A 24,020-nucleotide genomic window follows, 5' to 3' on the forward strand; every position below is an offset into this window, starting at 1 on the left:
AGATGATGAATGAAGCTCTGGAACAATCCCAGTTTGTTTCCTCTTTTGAGGGGTAAGTGTAAATGTTGGGCTGTGAGTCCATGAGCCAGCATAAAAGGAAATCTTGATCAAGAGGTGCACCCTGCCACCCTCACATTCACCCTACTAGCTGTATACAGCAAGTGGGTTTGATGGAAGGTCATTGGATATTTTGTATGCCCTATGTCACTTTAGAATATGGCAGTATTCTCATTAGAATATCCCATCAGTAATATTTGTGTGCAGTTATGATTCATATACACTGAGTGGCCAGATTATTATGATCTCTGAATGCATAATAATCTGGCCACTCAATGTATATTCTATATAATAAAAGGCCAATAATGCAAATTGTCCCCTCGACCAGGAGTTCGACCAGCAGGCAGGCCGGCCAACTCCCCATGTTCCCTCCCTCTGGCCAGGCTGGCCGGACCCCACCCACGCACAAATTTATGCACCAGGCCTCTAATATACACACACACGTACACACACACACACTGAATGGCCAGATTATGCGTTCAGAGATCATAATAATCTGGCCACTCAGTGTAGATCTCTGTATTAAACTATCTCCCTAGCATCTAGAACACAATGCATTTTAAAAAATGACATTATCACCAATAAAAAAACAATGACAATAGTTCATTATGACAGGGCCTTGCTATATACTAGAGAGTATTTTAGGTTTTGTATATGTGTTATTTAATATTTAAAATAATTTTATGAGATATGTTGTTATTATCACCACTTGACAAATTAAAACCTGAGGCAAAACTTAAGTAACTGGCATATGGGGTGACACAATTAGTATGTGGTAGGACCACGATTCAAATCTAGACCTTTGAGTCCAAAGCTTGTTTTCCTAATCAGTACATTTTACTGTCTCTTAAACCTAAATATGTTTTAAGCAAATAACTTATTTTAGCTGGGTTCTTACTCTCTCACTTCTCCCTATGCAAAGTTCAGATCAGAAGACATATTGGGAAGGAGAAAGGAAAGAGAAAACAAATTAAATTTGTATGGCTGCTTCTCCATATTTCAACTCTCCTGCCAATGGCAATCTCCTTGCTATCATCCCCAAGCTCGAATGCATCTCCAGCTGCCCTACAGACCACCACAGAGCCTGTCCTGCATCCTGCCCTAAATTTTATTTTAATGATTTTAAGATCAACTTGCTTTGAAAATTGAACAGATGAGTTTAGAGTTCTTCTCTGAAATCTATGTAAAATCTCCTTTCACGCTTTCAAAGATTCTCCTATGTCAAACATGTTTTTCTTTCTGTGCTATCTATACAAACAAACAAAACAGGTGATGGCAGTTCTGGGGCAGGAATTGATATGAAATAAACATTCCATGATAAAATGGAGTGATCCAGAGACACCAGTTCTCGAAATAAATCATGAATAAGGGTTGAGCCTTTTCAAAATGAGATTTATACCCCTTTACATTCTCCCCATTCTTGCAAGTTTTAAACATTAAAAACATTTCAGGATTGTGAGTTTCATTAAGGTTCAAGCAGATGGAGCAAACCACAACCACTTTTGGGAGGATGACATTAGAATCAATTTAATAAATATATTAATATGAAATGGTGGGTGGACAGTGGCAATTAAGTGACTCAAATATATGAAGCTCTTCAATAATGCTTAGCACATAACTAACATTGTTTACTGTACATTTAAATTATTGTAAACATTAGCCATAAGTATTTACTAGATTTGTGATCTTGGAGAAGATAATTAACCTCCTTTCCTAGCCTATAAAATGGGAAGTTAAATTTCATATAGCCCATAGGATCTATTTCATTTATTTGCAGGAATAGATGTGATAATGGATATAAAGTTTTTGGTATGATAGTGAATCAGTAAATACGAATTACTATTTTAGGATTTATGATAACCATAACTTAAATATTTTATATATAATGTAAATTAAGCAAGACATATTTAATAGACAGTCTGAGAAAGCATGCTACCATGTATAATATTGATTTATTTTGTGAAAAGCATTCCAAGTTTCACAAATTGATTTATGAAAAAGCTATACTATACTCCCACAATTTGGGAATCTTGGAATGCCAGTATTTTACCATATATAAGACTGAAATGCCTACACTGTGATCCTTAAATCGGATCAGTTTTGTTGCACTTCAGTGATAGAAGCCTAAGCATCTAAATTCTGTTCTTTCCAAAAAAAAAAAAAAAGAAAACCATGTGTGCACAACCAAGGTCTCTAAGTAAAATGAATCCACATATTTTCTGAATAAATATTTCACTATTTTTCTATTTGTGCCAAGTTTCATGTAATCCCTTCTCAATGATATGTGGTAAGAGGGGCAGTGTAGGTTGCCTAACAAAGTCCATAAAAATATTATAGTGTATATTGGCCATGAATCAGGGCTGGCCAAAAGTAGGTTTACAGTTATTTTTATAGGGAAAATAGTATAATTAATAATAATATAAGAATAATACTTGTGTTTTATGTGCTCACAACTATAAACCTCCTTTTGACCACCCCATATATAAAACATAGAGTAAAATAATATGTTTTGTTCACTTTCTGATATGTTGGGGTGAGGCTGAGAACTGTAAAGTCCATGCTTTGTAGATCATTAGTTTTAGACTAATCTAGGGCTAAACATTATAAAACATACTCCCATCTGTCTAGTTGCTCAATTCCTTATTAGTATGAGGTAATACTGAATAAGACTTTAAAATATCTTGTGGTTTGGAAGTGCAAAGAGCAAGTACATTCTGTGTTTAATAATGAACTTCATCTGGATTTTTAGGATAATATTATTTAGGGTCCTACTTCTTATGTATTTAGAAATTTTCTTTATGTATTAAGAGAAATACTGAGTTCCATTACATTGAAATTATAAATTATAAGTGGATTTCTTTTCTTTTGGTTGGAATATTGTCAATGATTAATTTTAAGTTAGTACATGCTCAAATATACTGTTTGATCAACACAGACCTGTTGCTCAATTTCATTGACATTTTTTTCTGTGAACAATATATAGTTCCTTACCAGGAGAGTTCAAGTTGCCTCCTTTATTGATAAAGATTAAAAGGTTTGGTGTCCAAGTTACTTTTACGCTAAACATTACCATACTGTGTTTTGTTGCAAATAATCTCACTGAAGCAAAAGAGATCCTATAGTTCCCCAGTTTATCAAATAATCATACTCTAGTGTACTCTCGCTTGTTTATATCATCAAAACTGCACAATGATAGTAGTTTGAGAATCTAATGTGTATATATAAATGGGTGATGTTTGTTAATTGACTTGTTTGTTAAGAATTTGGAAGGGTTACACCAGGGATGTATTGCAGACTCAGAGAATTACATTAGGCTTGATGTAGTTAATTTCTCGTGAATGACATGAGAGGGTCAAATATTCATACAGGATTATATCCCAAACATCTCTATTAAATCAGGAAAATATGTAGCATGTGTGATGACTTAGCTGGCTTGGGCTGTCATAACAAAATGCCCTAGACTGGGTAGCTGAAACAATAGGAATTTATTTTCTCACAGTTCTGGAGGCTGGGATGTTCAAGATCAAGGTGATGGCTCATTTGATTTCTGCTAAGAGTTCTCTTCTTGCCTTACAGATGGCCACATTCTTACTTTGTCCTCATAGGAAGAGAGAGTCTGTATGAGAGAGACACAGAAAATACTTCCTCTTATAAGTGTTTTTGAGACATAACTGACAAATAAAATTATATTAAAGTGGACATTGTGTTGACTTAGCATACATATATTGTAAATGATTTCCCCCATCTAGTTAATTAACACATCCATCATCACACTTTTTTGTAAGAACATTTAAGTTTTACTTTCTTAGCAAATTTCAATTATACAATACACTATTAATAACTATAGTTACTAATAACTATAGTGTTTTTACTTTATATCATCAGAGCAACCTATTCATCTTATTCTTTTATGGATCTTTTTTTATTTTCCCCACCTCCCAGCCCTGGCACCACTTTCTACTCTCTGTTCTGTGTTTGGCTTTTTTGTTAGATTCCAGATATTTGTCTTTCTCTGTCTGGCTTATTTCACTCTGCATAATGACCTCAAAGTTCATCTATATTGATTCAATATAGATTCCTTCTTCCTCATGTCTGAATGATAATCCATCATATATATGTACATATATATTTTATTAAGTTTACATATATGTGTGTGTGTGTGTGTGTGTGTGTGTGTGTGTGTGTGTATAAATTATTTTATTCACCCATTGATGGACCCTTAAGTTGTTTCCACATCTTGGCTAGTGTGAATAATGCTGCAATCAAAAGTGTGAGTGCAGATATCTCTTTGATATTTTTTAATTGCCTTTAGATATATACTCAGAAGTGGGATTGTTGAATTATATGGTAAATCTACTTTTAATTATTGAGAAACCATACTATTCATCATAGTGGCTGAGCCAATTTAAATTCTCAATAACAGTGCACAAAGGTTCCCTTTTCTCTACATCCTTGCCAACTCTTGTTATCTCTTGTCTTTATGACGATAGCCGTTGTAATCATTGTGAGGTGATACTTTACAGTGGTTTTGATTTGTATTTGATATTTTTTTAGTTTGCATTTGATAACCATTTTCATGATTAGTGATGTTGAATACCATTTATATACCTGTTGAACATTTGTAGGTCTTTATTGGCAAAATATTTATTTAGTTATTTGATTTTTATCATTGTTTGCTTTTTTTGCTATTGAGTTGAGTTTATTTTAGATAGTAATCCCTTACAAGAAATATTAATTTGCTAATATTTTCTCCCATTCTGTATATTGCCTTTTCATTTTGTTGATGATTTCTTTAATGTGTAGAAGGTTTTAGTTTGATGTAGTCCCAGTGATTGATTTTCTTCTTTTATTGCCCCTTTGCTTTTGTTGTCAAACCCAAAAGAAAAATGGCCAAAACCAAAGTCAAGGAGCTTATAGCCTTATTTTCTTTAAGGAGTTCATGATTTCAAGGTCTTATGTTTAAGCCTTCAGTCATTTTGAGTTTGTATTGTGTAAGATTGTTCAATTTTATTATTTTGTAGCTGTCCAGTTTTCCCACTATCATTTCTTGAAGAGACTGTAAATTCCATTTCCCCCCCCGCCCCCCGTATAGTCTTGTCACTTTTGTCATAATTTAATTGACTAGATATGCATGGGTTTATATCTTGGAGCATTCTGTTTCATCGATCTTTATGTCTGTTTTTTGTTTTCTTTTTTTTAAAATATATTTTATTGATTTTTTACAGAGAGGAAGGGAGAGGGATAGAGAGTTAGAAACATCGATGAGAGAGAAACATCAATCAGCTGCCTCCTGCACACCTCCCACTGGGGATGTGCCCGCAACCAAGGTACGGGCCCTTTGACCGGAATCGAACCCGGGACCTCTCAGTCCGCAGGCCGACGCTCTATCCACTGAGCCAAACCGGTTTTGGTTTTATGTCTGTTTTTATAGCAATGCCATACATTCTTATTAGTATAGCTTTGTAAAATAATTTGAAGTCAGGTAATATGATGCCTTCAGCTCCGCCGCACCCCCCCCCCCCCAAGATATTACTTTGGCTATTTGCAGGTATTTTGTGGGTTAAGAAATGTTTCTTTGCCAGGACTTGTGGGACCTAGAAATGCAATCTCCACTGTTCACCAGACCCAGGTAATCGGGTGCTTTGTCCTCTGGTGGCAGCTGCAAAAGCCAGTGCCAGGCACATACACGAGCCCTCCAAAGCAAGCATGTCAAACTCAAAGGCTAACACAGGCCAAATGAACAAGGTTGAAGTTTATGTGGGCCACAATAGAGACATGCTGAATACAAAGGGCTGAAATAAATGAGTAATCATTAACATAAAGTAATAGAACATATTCTTTTCTTGAACATTAACTTACCAGACACTGAATAACTGCACAAATAAGCATAACGCACATAAACCTATTTTTCTTGTTCACCAAAAGCGAAGTATTTCCTGTACACCGAACAAGTCAGTCCAAGACTAAAGACATTGCAATTGGCTGCTAAAATTAGTGTAGAGAAACTGCTAGTATTAGTGGAGAGAAATGGTGCGCCTGCGCATAAGGCACGTTAAGGGAAATGAATGCAACACGATTATAGTAATCAGTCATTAATGAACGTTGTAGTTATCAATAATTATGTATAACAGGATATTGTAAAAATTAAGTTATTAATTTTTTATTAAAATGTTTCTTATGTACCGTTATATTGGCTGGGACACAAAAATACTCGTTGTGGGCCATGAGTTTGACATGCTTGCTCCAGAGAGCCTGCAGGGACCTGGAGTGGGCCAGATGAAGAATGTAAAATCAGTGATCATTGGCCTCCCAGTTTCTGGGAAGGAACTCAGTCACCTCAAGGCCTAGATGTGCATTAAATTAGAAGTCTGACCCTCAGGCACTAGCTTTTGAAGTATGCAAATAGGCCTTTTTCAGGAAAGGCCTGAAATATATTTTTTTCTGTTTGCTCCTTCTGCACTGAGCCCTGGTGGGATAATCAGAGTGAGTCCTTGCAAGTCCTTAAGTACTGTCTCTTTATTAGCTATAGTCTGGGGCTCATGGATCCAAGCCCCATTGGCTTTTAGAGCTAGGTGTTTGGTATCCCTCAGGTAGGCGTCTTAAAAGTTGGGGCAGTAGATATTAGATCCAAAGCCTTCACTCCTCAGGGAGAAGCTATGAGTGGTGAGGTCCCTCCTGATTGTGTCTCTGTGGTAGGGGTGTGGTTTATGATGAGTGTGTCAAACTTTCATCATCTACCAGAGATGTAGGAATTATTCAGCTGTCTGGATTTCTTTCAGAGGGAATTACTTTATGTGAAGCTGCAGATTTGGTGTGTCCGTGGGAGAAGGCGAGTTGGGCAGACTCCTGTGTCAACATCTGGGATCACAAATTCTTTATTTAACCTTAAATTACATCCTAAAGATTTTATCTACAGATATAGTCACACTGTAAGTTAGAGCTTCAACATATTAATTTTTAGGGGACATAATTTAGTTCATAACATGTGGTTAGGCAGATAATCTGCATATACCAAGAAACTAAGTATGGGGAGAACAGAATTTAAGGAAAATAATCTAGTCACTGATAGAACCTTTCACGATTTTCAAGTGCCTGTGGGAGGACCTAGAGAAAAGTTAGTAATTAAGACTTAGCATTGTTAAACTAGATGGGACGTTATAAATCATCCAACCCAATCCCTATTCTGCACAAACAAATTTGAGTTCAGAAAAGTAAAGTAACTAGAATAAAGTTATTCAGTATAATGAATATTAAACTTAGTCTCTTGACTTGTGGTTAGAAATTGCTTTCTACTCTTCTATGTTGGCTGCTAGTAACATATGAGAAATCAGAGCACAGTTCTAAGGAATCTAAGGGGCAAAGTTAGTAACATGCTGGCAGGTAAATGGACTCAATGCCAAGCCAGTGAGCTACCTGGCAATGATGCCTTATCAGCTCCTGTGTTTTTACAGGTTTTGGGGTGAGCAAGACCTAAAAGGTGAGGATATATGGACACTGACACATAAGTTAAATAAATTCAGGGTTGGGGTCCAGGAAGATCATTAGATAAAACCTTTGGAAAATCCACAGATAAAAAGGTTACTAAATCAGACTTGCTTCTATAGAGCCTTTACCATTCACTTTAAGCCTCTAATCATCTTACTGCCTCATTAGTTCCAATAAACAGTCTCAAGGTTATAGAGGTGAACATTCATTTCATGACATGAGTCATGTCTTGCATCATCTCTCTGATACAAGGGAGGACCAAATTCTGCTGAGGAATGCGGAACTAATTATATATGCTCTTCCTGGTGTCATTAGTTAAACTCAGACTTATTTTGGTTCCAGATGGTTTATGAAGCATATTTAAGTATGGAAAGTTTTTAAGTGTTTAAGTTAGGAAAGTGGAACAGAACATTCAGATTCCAGTTTTAATGGAGTCAAATACTCTAGAATACAGCATTCAACTAAATTCAGAGGGTTATTCATTTTCCAAGCTCACCCCAAGGATAACTTTATTGCCTTAATTATAGAACTCTTAGTGAGACTGCTCAAGGACATTGTTTACCTTAAAAATATTTCAACATTCTTTGAAGTATTTTTAATTAGCATCCTTTTTGCTTTTTAAATATTCTTGGTTTCTATTTAGGCAACATTAAAAGAGCCCATACATGTGTTTTCTTTTGATATAGGACAGTAAATCTGAATCTACTTTGGTTAAGTAAGAATTTCTCTTCCACTCTTTATTTTGGTTATTCTAGCATGGCAAAAACATGCTCGCAAAGTGTCATGATTTTTTAGACCCATGCAATCAAAGAAGTATTAATCCTCTTTCTCGGGTCTTTAAAAACTGTAATTATCACTTAAACGGGAGCCAACAACCAAATAAAATTAGAGTTTGCTTTATCCTACATCTTTAGTTTCTTATCTCTGTTTTCCCAGTGAGGATCCGGGCAAGTGCTACAATTGAAGTAAGTGCAGAGTAATGTAGAGAGCACAAAGAAATTAGTGGTAGTCTCCACCCGAAAGGGAAGCATGGAACAGGGGGAATGATTTCCATCTCACTAGAGAATTATAGGATAATTCAGCTGAATCTTGTAGAATAAGGAACAATTCCAGAAAAACTCTTGGGATATAGGCAAACATCCATAAGGCATAGGAGCATGGTTTTCACTTAATGCAATGAGAAAAAAAAAAAAAAGTAAAGGTTGGACCGGTGGAAAATAAGATAGGTGTAGTTACTTGAAAATATGACATGCTCAGTACTCATAAGTTCACTCTATGGTATCCTGCAATGATGTTTGTAAAGCAGGAGAATAATTATTTGAATTATATTTTAGAAAGATAATTCCGTGTACAGTTTGAAGAGTACATTAAAGAAAGGGGGGGGGGGGAGGAAACTCTAGGGAACTAATAAGAGGCTATTTCAATGGTTCACATAAAAGGGACATTGACTTAAATTAATGAAGTGATGTAAATTCTAAGAAGGAGATTTAGCTTTAAGAGAAATTTAGGAGATAGAATGAATATATTTTGGTGACTATGAGCAAAATTGACACAGATTTGGGGGCCATTATATTAGTAGTGAAACATTTACATATCGTGCATGCTCCATTCCAGGTATTCTTCTAAGTTTTTAATATATATATTTTTTGTCATGTCAACTTTGTTAGATACAATTATTATACCTGTTTTTCAGATAAAAAAAACACAGAGGCACATAGAGATTTATAATAAATCACCTGAATTCATGCAGTTAAGAAGTGGCAGAACAAGGTTTGAGCATAGGCCTTTTCTATAAAATACTAGAGGCCCAGTGCATGATTTAATCATGCATCTGGTGCACCAGCTGGCTGTCTATCCGCTGGTGCACCAGGCCTTCCGAAAGCCTCCGGCGCGGCGGAGGCTTTCGAAAGGCCTTGTGCCGGAGCAGACAGACAGCCAGCTCCCCCGTTTTGGCTTTTGATCGCGGGGGAGCTGGCTGTCTATCCGCTGGTGCACCAGGCCTTCTGAAAGCCTCCGGCGCAGCCATGGCACAGACGCTGAGCTCGCGGCGCCACTGGTGTATAAAACTGAAATTTTAATGCCACTGGCGCCGCGAGCTCAGGGTCCTGCTGGCCCAATCAGCTACCCCGGCCACCCTGAGTCCCGCCCCCTGCGCCTCCTGCTGGCCCAATCGTGGGCGTAGCGGAGTGATGGTAATTTACATATTACCATTTTATTATGTAGGATGGTTTAGTCACTGTTAACCATTATTCTGTCTACATAGGGAGAATATAGGGATTTAGATTTGGGTTTATTTGTGGTTATTAAAGCAAATCCATATGTAAATGTCTAAGACATAATTGGAGATATGATAATGGAACCCGAAAGAGAGGTCAGGGCTGAAGTTAGAGATGTGAAACACTTCAGTATATGTTGGTTGAAGTTACAGGCATGTTCAGCAATGATGCCTACTTCAGCTGATCCAAATGAGAGAAGTGGGGAATTCAGAATAGCATGATGGCATCAGAAATCTCTAGATGTAGTCCCTTTCATGATGTTAAAACTACTTTACTGTTTAATGAATAAGTTTAGGTACATAATTTGTATATATTTGAAACAGTTATTTGACCAAAATGTTTCTGACATGTATAGTATACATCTGCACTCTAACTTCATTAATCCCAGATACTAAGAGCTAATTTAAATAAATTGACAATACTAATCAATGTTTAGTTCTTATTGAATTTAGATTTGAACAACTAAAGTAGTCTCCCTTCTAAATCTAGTTGTACACTCTCTAAACAAAGTTTTACTATTATAATGAGACAAGTGGACATAGTCATTGCCTTTTCTGGTGAGTGAACATTTTGGACAATAAATTATAAGCCTGAGGCCAAGATGTATCAGGTATCTGGACAAAGAAGCAGGATTGATATTTTACTTTTTGTGTTGTAAAACTATCAACTTCTAAAAATATTTATTAAATTGATTTGGGGTGACATTGGTCAAGATGAGCATGTAAGTTTCAGGTGTGAATTTATATATTATAAGATCTGTATATTGCACTGTTGCTCACCACACAAAGTCACCTTATATTAGGACCCCTTCCCTCTGGCAACAGCACACTGCTGTTTGTGTTCACGAATTTCAGTTTTATACACCACCTATCAGTGAAATCATCTAGTTCTTAACGTCCATCCACGTTGTTGCAAATAGTTTTATCTCATCCTTTCTTTTGGCTGAGTAGCATTCCATTGTGTACATGCACCACATCTTCTTTATACTGTTTTCTATTATAGGACACTGGTTGTTTCCGTGTCTTGGCCACTGTGAATAATGCTGCAATAAACATAGGAGTGCATATATCTTTGTGAATACTGTACACAATTTCGAGTTTTTTGGGTATATGCCCAGGAGAGGGACTGCTGGGTCCTATGGTAGCTCTATTCTTAAATTTTTGAGGAAATCACCAGATTGCTTTTCATAATGGTTGTACCTGTGTACATTCCACCAGCAGTTTCTCCACAACCTCTCCAACAATTGTTTTGCCTGTCTTGCTTATAATGGCCACTGTAACTGGTGTAAGGTGGTATGTCATGGTACTTTTGATTTCCTAATTGCCTGTGAGATTGAACATCTTTTCATATATCTATTGGTTGTTCATGTATCTTCTAGGGAGAGGTGTATTTTCAGGTCCTCTGCCCACTTTTTGACTAGGTTGTTTGTTTTTCTGGTACTGAGTTTCATGAGTTCTTTATATATTTTGGAAATTAAACATTTGTTGGAACTACTGTTTGGCAATATCGTGTCCCATCTGGTTGGCTGTCTCTGTGTTTTGTTGTCAGTTTTTCTTGCTGCGCAGAAGTTTTTTAGTTTGATATAGTCCCACTCATTTTATTTTTGCCTTTTCTTCCCTTGCCTTTGGGGTCAAGTTCATAAAATGTTCTCCTCTATGACCAAGGTCCAAAAGTTTGGTACCTATATTTTCTTTTATGTAACTTATTGTCTTGGGTCTTATGTTTAGGTCTTTAATCCATTTTGAGTTAATTTTTATATCTGGGGAGAAACTGTAATCCAGTTTCATTCATTTCCATGTGGTTTTACAGTTTCCCCAGCACTATTTATTGATGAGACTATCTTTGTTCCATTATGAGTTTCTGGCTCCCTTGTCAAAAATTATCTGTCCATCTATATGTGGTGTATTACATTTATTGATTTGCATATGTTGAACCATCCTTGTGCCCCTGGAATAAACCCCACTTGATCATGATAATTACTTTTTGATATACTATTGTAATTGATTTGCTAGGATTTTTGCATCTGTATTCATCAGGTATATTGTAGTTTTATTTGTGTTATCAGGGTTATATTGGCCTCAGAGAATGTGTTAGATAGTGGTCGGCAAACTGCGGCTCACGAGCCAAATGCGGCTCTTTAGTCCCTTGAATATGGCTCTTCCACAAAATACCACAGCCTGGGCGAGTCTATTTTGAAGAAGTGGCATTAGAAGAAGTTTAAAAAATTTGGCTCTCAAAAGAAATTTCAATCGTTGTACTGTTGATATTTGGCTCTGTTGACTAATGAGTTTACCGACCACTGTGTTAGGAAGTATTGCCTTCTCTTCAATTTTTTGGAAGAGTTTGAGAAGAATAGGTTTTAAATCTTCTTTGAACATTTGGTAGAATTCACTAGTGAAGCTATCTGGCCCTGGACATGGTTTTTGTTGTGTTTTTTTTTGTGTGTGTGTGTGTTGTTGTTGTGTGTTTTTTTTTTTTGGGGGGGGGGTAGGTTTTTGATGGTTGTTTAAATTTCCTCACTGCAGATCGATCTATTTAGATTTTCCAACTCTTCATGATTTAGTCTAGGAAGGTTATATATTTCTAGGAACTTACTGATATGGAATTTTTGGACTAGAACACATGGTGTTCCCCTGGACTGGAACCTGGATTCTTTGTCTGTCGGAGTCGAAGAATGAATCTACAGACACAGGGTAGTATAGCAAAGGTGAAGATTTATTGAAGAACAAGTACAGACTCCCACATGGGGAGGGGAAAACGGTCCCACTGAGTTATTTTTCCCTATGGCTTATAAAGGCTGCAGATCCTGGTGCCTTGATATCCCCTCTGATTGGTCACTATTCCCTTAGACTGGTTACTATAGTAACTCCTGGGCGCAAAGGTTGAACCTCACATGGGACATGTGAGGTTCTCCCCGCCTCCTTCCTTATTGTTTTCCTACTCCTTTTGGGCTTTCTTCCTCTCCTTCTGGATGAAGGACTCCCTTAAGTTTATTTTGTAAATATAGACCTTTTGCTGTTCCCAGCTCCCTCCTTCTATGGAAATGTACCTGTTGCAGCTTTTCAGCTCCCCCTATTCTATGGAAATGTACCTTCTGCTGCTCTGCAGCCCTGTGCTTCCTCCATGGTCCCCTTAATTTATACAATTTCCTAAAACCTGTCTTTTTCACCCCCCAAAATTCCTGTTTCATTATCCATTTCTTACAGGTTATTAAATTTGGTGGCATATAGTATTTCATAGTATTCTAGTATTATCCTTTGTACATCTGTGATGTCTGTAGAGAAGTAACTTCTCATTTCTGATTTTGTTTATATCTTTTCCCTTTATTCCTTAGTGAGTCTGGGTGAGGGTGTCAATTTTATTAATCTTTTCAAAGAACCAGCTCTTTGTTTTGTTAATTTTTGGTATAGTCGCTTTGTTCTCTATTTCATTCAATTCTGCCCTAATTTTTATTACTTCCTTTCTTCTACTGACTTTGGGTTGCTTTTATTCTTTTTCTAGTTCTTTGAAATGTGATGTTAGGTAGTTTACTTTTGGATTTATCTTGTTTATTGATATAGGCCAATAATGTATAACACTTCCCTCTTATTACTGTTTTCGCTGCATCCCAGAAGTTTTGATATGTTGTACTGTCACTCTCATTTGTCTCTATATATCTTCTGATCTCATCTTTTGTTTCTTCTTTGACCCAGTCATTTTTTGATAGTATGTTGTTTAATCTCCACATATTTTGGGGTTTCTTTACTTCCTTTTTGCAGTAAATTTCTAATTTCTAAGCATCGTGGTCAGGTCAGAGGACATGCTTGGCATAAATTCAGTCTTTTTGAATTTGTTGACACTAGGTCTACCCTTAAGAATGTTCCATGTGCAGTGGAGAAGAATATAGGTATAATCTGATATTATGGGATGCAAGGTTCTATAAATGTCAATCATGCCCATTTGGTTTAGTTTTAAATTTAAGACCAATATTTCTTTATTGTCCTGTTAGGTTGATCTGTATAGAGCTGTCAATGGAGTATTAAAGTCCCCAACTATGATTGTGTTTTGATATGTTTCTCCCTTTAGTCTGTGAGTACTTATTTTATATTTTTTGGTGCTTCCTAGTTGGGGATATATATATATATATATATATATATATATATACACACACACACACACACACACACACATATATATATATATACACATATATACACACACACACACATATATGTGTATATGTATATATATATGTGTGTGTGTGTGTGTGTATATATATATATATTCTGAAGTTTTATGTTTTCTTTATATAGTGTTCTCTTTATCATTATAAAGTGTTTGTCTCTTGTTATCTTGAAATCTATTTTGTCAGACATAAATATGGCTACATCTGCTTTTCTGTGATGAATCATTTTCCACCCTTTTACTTTGAATCTACCTTTGTCTTTGCAGCTTAGATGTGTCTTGGGTAGGCAGCATATGGTTGGGTTTTGTCTTCTGATCCACTCTACTACTCTGTGCCTCTTTATTGGTGAATTCAGACCATTTACATTTAAGGTGATTATTGATCTATGAGGATTACTTATAGCCATTTTATCTTTTGTTTTCTGGTAGCCCTGTGACTCCATTGGTTCTTTTCATTTATGTTTCTGTCTTATTTTTGTTTTGTTCCTGTTTCCTCTTTTTTAAAAGCTATTTGTCCTGGTTTGGGGATTTGTGTGTGTGGTTACCAATAGGATTATAAAAAGTGAAGTTGCATATATTCCATAGTGTTTTTCCTTTTCAGTGCATCTGATCTTCATCTTCCTTTGCCAGTTTGACCAACCCTCCCCCATCCCCCAGCCCTGTTCCCTTTTATGTTTTTGTTATCACAAATTATCCCTGTTTATGCTGATCTTACTCGTAGTGTTGTGACTTAATGTTCTTTGTTTTAAGTAGAATTACTCCCTTGAGCATTTCCTGCAATGGTGTTTTCTGGAGATAAAATCTCTCAGCTTCTATATGTCTGGGAACATCTTTATTTCTCCTTCATATTTAAAGGATAATTTTGCTGGATATATTATTTGTAGCTGGTAATTTCTTTCAGACCTTTGAATATTTGATTCCATTCTCTTCTGGCTTGTAGAGTTTCTGCTGAGAAGTGAGATGAAATTCTGATGAGTTTTCCTTTGTAGGTCACTTCCTTCTTTTCCCTGGATGCTTTAAGAATTTTTTGTCATTAATTTTTTGACAGCTTCAATACCAAGTGCCTTGGAGAGGGCCTCTTTGGATTGAGGTAAGTAGGTGTTCTCCTTGCTTCTTGGATTTGAGGATCCAGTTTTTTTCCATAATTTTGGGGAGTTCTCCTCCACTATTTATTTTAATAGACTCCATTCCCTGCTCCCTCTCTTCCTCCTCTGCAATGCCTATAATTCTAATATTGCTTTTTCTCATGGAGTCAGATAGGTCTTATTGAGCTCTTTCACTTTTCTTTATGCTTAGGTCTCCCTCTTCATCATTTCTTGATTCCTATCTTTGATATCACTAATATTTTCTTTTGGGTCATTGTCATTACTGTGGTTCTTCATGGTATTTTCTGTCTTACTTTGCTTATGCATTTATCTCTGAAGAGGTCTTTCTACTATTTTCCAGTAGATGGCGCTGGATCACAAAATTTTTACCTCTGTGGTATCCCAGTCTTAAATCTCCCCTCTGTGGCTTCTGTGAGACAGTACAACTGAGCTGCTTGGGGGTGGAGTTTGTTTTCCCCTCACTGTAATGGCAACCTGTGACCTCGGAGGATCCTGCCCCAAGAACCTCTCCTGGGGATCAGTCACAGAGGGAAACAGCAATTCTACTGTATCAGCACTTGGTTTACAGATAATGTGTTTCTGGACCTGACTGCAAGGGCAACAAGAAGTGAGTTTTGGGAGTCCAAGTGGTGGCAGGGCTCTGTGGTTGCATTTGTGTGAAACACCACCACCCGGCCTGACATTGTGAAGCTGGGTTGTGGTGTTTCACTCTCTTGCTGCTCCACCCTGCTGGGTTGCGCTGCCCTTCTCTCCCCCCGCCCCCCATCCGCAGCTCTCTGTTCCTCCAGGCTGAAGGAAGTGCTACCTCTGCCTTTCTCCACTCTCTGGGCCGAATCACAAGCTTCTGGGTGTGTCTGTGGGTTGTCTACACTTTCCTCCCTTCTAGTGTCCCCGTTTATTCACCTTTAGATGTTTCATTGCACAGGTCTCTCAGGGGTGCCTCTGTGTTGAGCAGGAATTTTTTTGTTGAATTATAGTTGGTTAACTTGTTGAAATTTCAGGGGGCGAGGAAAAGATATACTCTGTCATGCTGTCATTCCTTTAATGAACATTCATGAAGGCTGAGCTATAAATTGATTGCATATTACCCATAGTTCACCCACTGGAGATATCCTTAGGTTATTCTATTCAGTTCAAAAGCTTTCCCATAAGTTAGAATGGATGTTGTTCATGACCTTGAGTGTCCCAAGTAGATGCCGGAAAAGGATCTGCAGTGTTATCCGTAGGCATCCCTTGAGATAAGCGTAACCTTGCAGGTGTTGGGACATTTAAGTAGTTACTAGCCAAGAGAGTGCTCTACACAAGCAGGACCAAGAGTAGGCTTAGGACTGAAAAGACCAAAAATCTTAGTTTCAGTTTTAAGCATACACAAAGTAATTTAATTAACTGCCGGAGGAATTACACCACATAGAAACATATGCAGTTGCAAATCACACAGCATTTTATTACTCACAAAAGTTCCTGATGCTGCGGGTACAGGCTTAACGGGATCCCGGTGGTGGTGTCCTCTGGGGTTCGGCAGTTGGGCTGGTCCGGATGACTGTGTTCCTCACCCGATCTGGATGTACTAGCCATTCTTCTGTCCTCTGGCAGGGAGCGGCGCCCTCTGTTGGACTGGCAGAAGGACATGCCTTTGTGGCTGTCTTGAAAGGCGAGCACTGTCAACTGGTCAGGACCCGTTTTTAAAGCCTGTTTTCACCCGCAGCAGTTCAGGTGGCTGGCTATCAATGAATTACATCAATGCACACATGTTAATCTTAACAGGACGAGGGGCTACATGTGGTTATCAATCAGGGTGTGCACTTGTGGGTACATATCTGGGGAAAGTACGTCACTCTAAGTCAAAAATCAAAGTTCAAATCCTTATCTATGGGATCTATGGGATACACACGTTTAGGGCAGTGGGGTATGTGTCCTTAATATCATGCTGTACGTTTCAGGAAAGTTAACTCAAACATTTTCAGACATTTTTAAACATTTCTATATATATTACTACAACACTGAGATATACTCAATATATAAAGCTACCTTATTATTATGTTGTTTTTGAATTGAAAGGATAAAATCATTAAAAACTATGATAATATTATCATCAGGTAAATTTAGCATTACTTTAGCTGCTTTGTAGCATTGTTAAATGAAGCGATCCTTACCTGCAATAACATTTTGAATAAAAATTCTGTAAAATGGAAAACAAGAATCTCCAATTTGCCAAAATTCTAGCACAGGATAAGTTACTTTGTAATTTCTTCTGAATAATTCAAATAAATTAACACAATCAGGCATAATTACCAGATATCTTAAAAGAGAACAATTCAGAAACATGACATAATTATAAGCAAAACCATGAGCGAAAATACAAATGCAAGTTAATATACATTATCTTCATAGAACTGATAGATTAATTCCTGAGAATCCTCAAAGTAAAGGGATCCTAGAAAAATATATTTTATCATGCCCTTGGAAAAAACACTGTATTCTTCCTTTGAATGGTAGATTATGTTGAAGAATAAAAGATATATGCTCAAAGATATATTCTTAGAACAAAAGGCTAGTGTTGTAGCCAGAATTTCCTAGGTCTGAACAACCCAAGTATAACATATATGGTATTATATTGACAGGAATAACAAGTTTCCCTGGCTTGCACACCTCTTGTGATTTGGGCTTCTTATGGGGATGCACAGGAAAGGCATGCACATGTGCTCTAAAAAATGTGTAACTCTTCGGGCATTGCTACATTTTACTTGCCAGTCTCTTCCCTCTCGGTGATGCTGTGATTCTATTAGGTGGTGAGATCTACCGTTCTGCAATGCTAGGCCTCAGTTGCTGCTCTAAAAAAATCACACAGCTCCATAAAATGAATGATTATCTTTTATTCGTCCCCAATCAATGTCTATCCAACGTGAAAACCCTGACCCACTGGTACCTAATCTCGTTTCATTCACAAGTGAGCTTGTCTTTGTTCTTCAATGAAACACTGTGCCTTGACCTCTTTCCATTCTCCCATAATTTGTATCCTTTCCTTTTTTAGTGACTTCCAATGACCATGTTTTTGTTTCTTTCTCACAGTATTGTTGAACGAAACTCAATACCATGTTGATTGGATGCATACCTGTAGCCACTGTTTTCATTGGAGTTACAGACTGCTTTAAACATGGATTTTAGAGTTGGAAACAGATAGGAATTAGAGAGTGTGGTGTGGTTCCATAGGTAAAATATTTGGGATTAAAATTGTGGAGGCAGAAGAATAATACTAGGTGTAGGTGAGCAATAGCAAATGGAGTGGTCATGCTAAGTAAATACATGATCAAAAAGAAGTCAATGCAATAACGGAGTACCCATAGTTGAGAACCCTACAAGGAGTGTCCTTATGTTCTTGAACAAATAATGCTGGAGGGATGTAGATACAACCAATGTTTCCAAGATGGTCAGAATATGGATTATCAGCTAGGACACCGATGGCATCATCTTCAACGGAACTGTTTTTGGCTGAGCATAGAGAAGTGGCGGCAGGATTTGAAAAGATGAGTGCTTTTGATTGTAGGTGACAAAATTTACAATCCATGATTTAAACCATAAGTCCAGATAATGGTTGTTCCAGGTATACTATAATCCATTATACTTGAATTCTTTCCATATTTCCTTCTATCATCATCTATATTTTGTGATCCCTTATATGTTCAGTATAGATGCAGTAGCTCCAAATTTCATGTTTTTATATAACTACTTTTTAAGACGTAAAAAAGGAGCTTTCTTTTTATATGACATGGTCATTTATTATAAATGAATCTTCATCAGATCCACCCCCAGCAGATTTTACCCTTCTAGTTGGTCAGGACAGGGTCACATGAAATACCCCTAGACCCGTGGTCGGCAAACTGCGGCTCTCGAGCCACATGCGGCCCTTGAGTGTGGCTCTTCCACAAAATGCCACAGCCTGGGCGAGTCTATTTTGAAGAAGTGGCATTAGAAGAAGTTTAAAAAATTTGGCTCTCAAAAGAAATTTCAATCGTTGTACTGTTGATATTTGGCTCTGTTGACTAATGAGTTTGCCGACCACTGCCCTAGACCAATCAGTTATAAATGGTAATAGACTAATCAGGATTTAATCCCTCAAGGTTGGGTAAATTTCTGAACAAAATTAGTGTTCAGTTTTCAAGGAAGAATGGGGGAATGCCTATTGGATACTCCACCACTAGTATCTGCCATAAAAGATGTTGTGTAAGATAGAGATTACTAAAAATAATGTAGACCTCAAATCTTGATTCTTATTAAAATGGCTGTATAGCTAGTTCATATTGTTACTATGGAAACATCTTTGAAGGAGAGGAACCTGCTTAGCCTCAGTCTTTAGTTCCTAGGGAAGAGTATCTCAAACTTGTAAGTTTTATTTTTGTTTTTCTGCCGTGACACTCATTCTCCTGCAGAACATATTTCTTATGAGCAGCTCCACTTCACTGAACACTGTATTGATAAAGTAGGCTTCTAGCTTGATTACTAGGAAACTAGCTTTAGCTCTTCTCTTTCCTTTCACACTCCAGGAAGTATATCAGAATGCATGTGAGTGAAAGGATATAATTAGAGGGATAACCTTGAAGCCACTGTAATTTGTGAGAAAACAGTAAGTCATTCTCCAACTTCAGTATTTGACCTATTATTATTACCTCCAAATTATGGACCTTGTGACACATATCACAAGTAATTGAAATACACCAGTGTGTCTGGACCCCAAGGTCAAAAGCTTTCATCTAGAGGACAGCCCTCTTCTGTCTTTGTGACCACTGTGTTATTGCGATTACATTGTTGCATTCCTTGGACCCATAATGTTTAAAATGGAATGGTGAGGTTAAAAAGAGAAAACACTGGGAAACTGAAGTGGGAAACACACCAACAATAACGCTCAGCCCATTGTTCAGCATATAATAAACACTTAAAAAACCAGAGTTTACAAATATAGAGATGTACCTATAAATTCGGAGTTTTTATCACAAAAGTCAGTTACATTGTAGTAGGGTGATATTGTGCAGCCACAATTGGCACAAGTTTCTGGAGGACAAGGTTTAGACTGAGTGGAGATTAGGAACAGAGTTAAATGTTGAGGGGATTAAGACAAAAACTCCTTAAATAGAGAGGAGGAATATATCAGTACAAAATATCAATAGAATGAGAAGAATGGGTTGGAAGACCTCAGCCAGAGCAAAACCAGCCCAAATGAGAGACTTTTCACTAAATTACGAAACATTTTCTTTTCTTGAGAGCAGGGGATTTGGAGTTTAATCCCAGCTTTACCTCTTACCGCCTATGTGACCATGGGCAAGACACTGAAATTCCCTGAGTCATCATAGTTCTTAGATACTTTATTCGATGTATTAGAAAAATAGTATGTACCTCACGGGGTTGTTATTAGAATTACAGAAAATAGTCCAAAGCATATGACTTAGATAAAAGTTTACAAAACAGAGGCCATTATTATAACTTCATCTTTCCTCACTCTTACTTTTGTAATGACCACTGGCAAAGGAATGTTGTATTCAAAACCTCGATAATGGTAGTAATGGTAATGAATCAGTATTTATACAATACGTTGTGCTACATAATCTGTCCTCTTGGCAGTCCTATGAGGTAATGTTATTGATTTTCCATTTTACAGAGTAGAAAACTGAGACTTAGGGAGTTTTTTGTTTTGTTTGTAGTCGCCAGAGTCCATATTTTTAACGACTCATCTCTACTTACTTTCTCTCCTCTTCCCCAGCACACCTACACACCTCTAAAGTCACCCTGTGGGCTTAATTCTTTAAATTCCCACCAAGGCTAAGATCACAGTGATTAAAAACCACACAGGCCTTCATGCTTTTACTCCCTGCTGGATCCAGTGCCTGGGGGGTGAGTGTAGACACCTCCTGCTTCGGGGTTGGGGCTTGCTGCCAGTCAAGTTTCCCATTTCCTAAACAGCTGGGAGAGCAACACCAGCTGCTCTGAAATATGTGTGAATCACATCCCTGAACTAGGAGACAGCTGTGCTTATCTGTAGGAGGACTCTGGAAGATTGTTTTGTGTTTTATAAGATACTTTTGGCAAGATAAGAGAGCTTCTGATTTGATAAGAGACTAAAATCAAGAAGGGAACTTTTTAGTATTTCCCCATCGTAGACACTTTTCAACCTCTTATATTTACTCACATATAAAGTTTGTGAGTCTCAGATAAATAGAAGACAGTCGTTTTAAAGACACTTTAATTGTTTTCCGCAAGGTGCAATTTTTACACCTGACATACTCCCTGCCTCACATCGGAGATAGCAGCATGTTGTTGCTCCAGGCTTCCCCTGGAGTAATTTCTGAAGCACTGTTCTGTCTCGTTACCTGCTGCCCTTTCCTTCCAGTGTGTGGATGAAACAATAATGGTGTAAGTCAATGCTGCTGCTTCTTATCCCAGATTTAAACCACTGACACAGTACATAATCGTAGTGTCTGTGGGCCAAAGCAGGCATGGGGCTGGTGTAGCACCAAGGTCTACTAGTTGAATGAGACTATGGGAAGCATAGGATATGAAAATAAGAGAGAAAACTGGCATCTTTATCATAGATTTTGTTGTGGTATTTGTCTAAAGCTACTCATGTTTTCAGTGCAGCTCTGACTTTATAGATAATTATGAAATAGATAATTATGAAATCCAGTTTTTAATTAAAAAATAGAGACCAATACTGTATTGTATAGTGTCATGATAAGCCCCATGGTCAAATTTTCAAAGATTTTGAAAAATCTGGGTTACAAAGGAAATTTACAACATGAGGCAGAATTTCAGATGTACTTTGAAACAACAGGGGAGCTGACATTTTACCTAAAATTAGAAAAACACATTCTGTACATAAGTATAGACAATGTATATTCTATATGTAGGGTGGCACAAAAGTAGGCTTGTTTTGTATGTAAAATACAAGAATAAACTCTGTTTTGTGCACTCACAACTGTAAACCTACTTCTGCCCCATCCTGTATATAAGTAAGAACAAAAGTTTATTTATGTACCACCACCATCCCCATACTCTTGTAGGCTCCATTTCCCAGCAAAATACCAGAATTTATCTTCAGACGCAGAGGCATGTCTGACAGCACCTTAAAGAATATAAGTGTATAAAAGCCTTGAGACCTAAAGAAGCCATCACTCTGTCATATTTTATTTTACCAAGAATAGAGGTAGGAAAATAACTACTTGATTTTGTGTAAACATGTCCTTGATTGAATGCCAGCACATGTGAACTTTTTTTTCCAAACACACACAATATTATAATCACAGATATGGAAAGGCAAATACTATGAGATTTCATGAATAAAACCATGGCATATTGAAACTGAGGGGAACGTGCTTGCTTATGCAAAAATCTCATTTTGCCAGTTACAGTTACTTTGCTCTCAGAACCATTCTCTATCCAAGGTTTTTTGATGGCTGGTTTTCAGCCAGGTTTACCCCATGGGAGACAATTGGCAAGCAGTCATCCCCTTTTGGTGTTTCAGCTGCTTGTCATGGCTCCATCTTTCCCATCTCCTCCAGTGCTAGGAATGATATCAGTTCATGCTGATGGTGAATTGAGGGCTACCTTACAATAATCAATTTCCTGTATTCAATTTAATGTTTGAAACGCCTGAAGTTTCCATTTTCCTTATTGGATCCTGACCGGTAAACTTACTAAAAGAATTGTGATGAGCTGGACTCATGCTAATTTGAGAAGTGTGTATGTGTGTGTGTGTAGGGGAGAGAGTTGTACTATTTATCCCTCACCTCTTATAAATATCATAGTTTTATTATGTACATGTATGTGTAAAGCTCGAACTAAGTGTGCTATAAGTGTTATCAGGCTTAATCTTAACGACCATGCTGAAAAGTATTTTAATTGTAGTTACACTAAAAGAAAACAGAAGCTCAGAGAAGCAAATTAACTTCCCAGCCTGCAAATCTAGAATATGGTGAAGTTCGGATACAAATATAGGTTATTTTAAACTATAAAAAACAATATTTCATTCTTGGGTTAAAAGGCATATTTTTATTGACATGTTACTTTAAAATAACTAAGAATGATATTAATCTAAATGTGGGAATTTTTTGATAAAACTGTTGAAAGAAATGTTTAAATATAAATATTGAGAAGCATAATTTGATCATGGATTTTTGTGCCATTCCTAGATGCCAAAAACCCTGTTTGATGGAGCTTGGGTATAGATGTCTGGGAAATACTGTTTTGGGACAGATTAGAAAAGAGTAATTGAGATAGTCCATCTTTAAAGTATTTTGCATATGGTTTCTATACTTATATTTCCATAACTTATTTAAATATTCTCTCAAAGAATTTATTTCTGTGCCAAATATCTTCTGTAGCATGTCTCAAACAATTATACAGCATGAAAAGACAGTGCTATTTTTTTCTACATGGACTTTAAGATGAGTCTAATGTTAGAGGAGAAATAGATTGCTATAACAACATATGAAAAGGCAATCTGGCCTAGTCTCAGGATCATGGAACACTTTCCTGAGAAACTGATATTATTAACAGGAGACCTAAGGAAAGAAGAGGAGGTTCCCTGATGAGAAGAGATTATTTCCAGGCAGAGGAAAGGGCTATGACAAGGTTTGGAGGTGAGGTGATATATGTGGGATATTTACACACTAAAATATTTTAGTCAGTTTCATTTCATTATATGGATGGGCCTTTATGAAAAAGAAGTTGTCTAAGCAGGAAGAGGCACACAAATCTTATTCAAGGCTTTGTAATCTATAACAAAAAGTTTAAAGTGAAGATACATTTTAAAGGTCAATGAAAATCCATCAGTGTATTGTAAAACAAATGGATTTTTTGAGAGATAATTTTTGCATTTTTTTTAGGGAATGGACCCAGAGAGGAGCAAAAAATGCAGCAGTAGAGCTCAGAAATATATTGTATT

General features: G+C 37.0%; 1 protein-coding gene across 3 annotated transcripts in view; it reads left to right on the forward strand.

The window, feature by feature from the left end:
* CTNNA3 (catenin alpha 3) overlaps window positions 1-24,020 on the forward strand; it is a 1,396,025-nt gene that overhangs the window by 1,352,864 nt on the left and 19,141 nt on the right. For all 3 annotated transcript variants that reach the window (XM_079794118.1, XM_079794119.1, XM_079794120.1), the window contains one exon: window positions 15,031-15,072. In XM_079794118.1, coding sequence (XP_079650244.1) covers window positions 15,031-15,072 — 42 coding nt within the window. The remainder of the gene's footprint in view (window positions 1-15,030; window positions 15,073-24,020) is intronic.

This window comes from Cnephaeus nilssonii, assembly GCF_951640355.1.
Source record: "Cnephaeus nilssonii genome assembly, chromosome: 16".
Taxonomy (NCBI): domain Eukaryota; kingdom Metazoa; phylum Chordata; class Mammalia; order Chiroptera; family Vespertilionidae; genus Cnephaeus; species Cnephaeus nilssonii.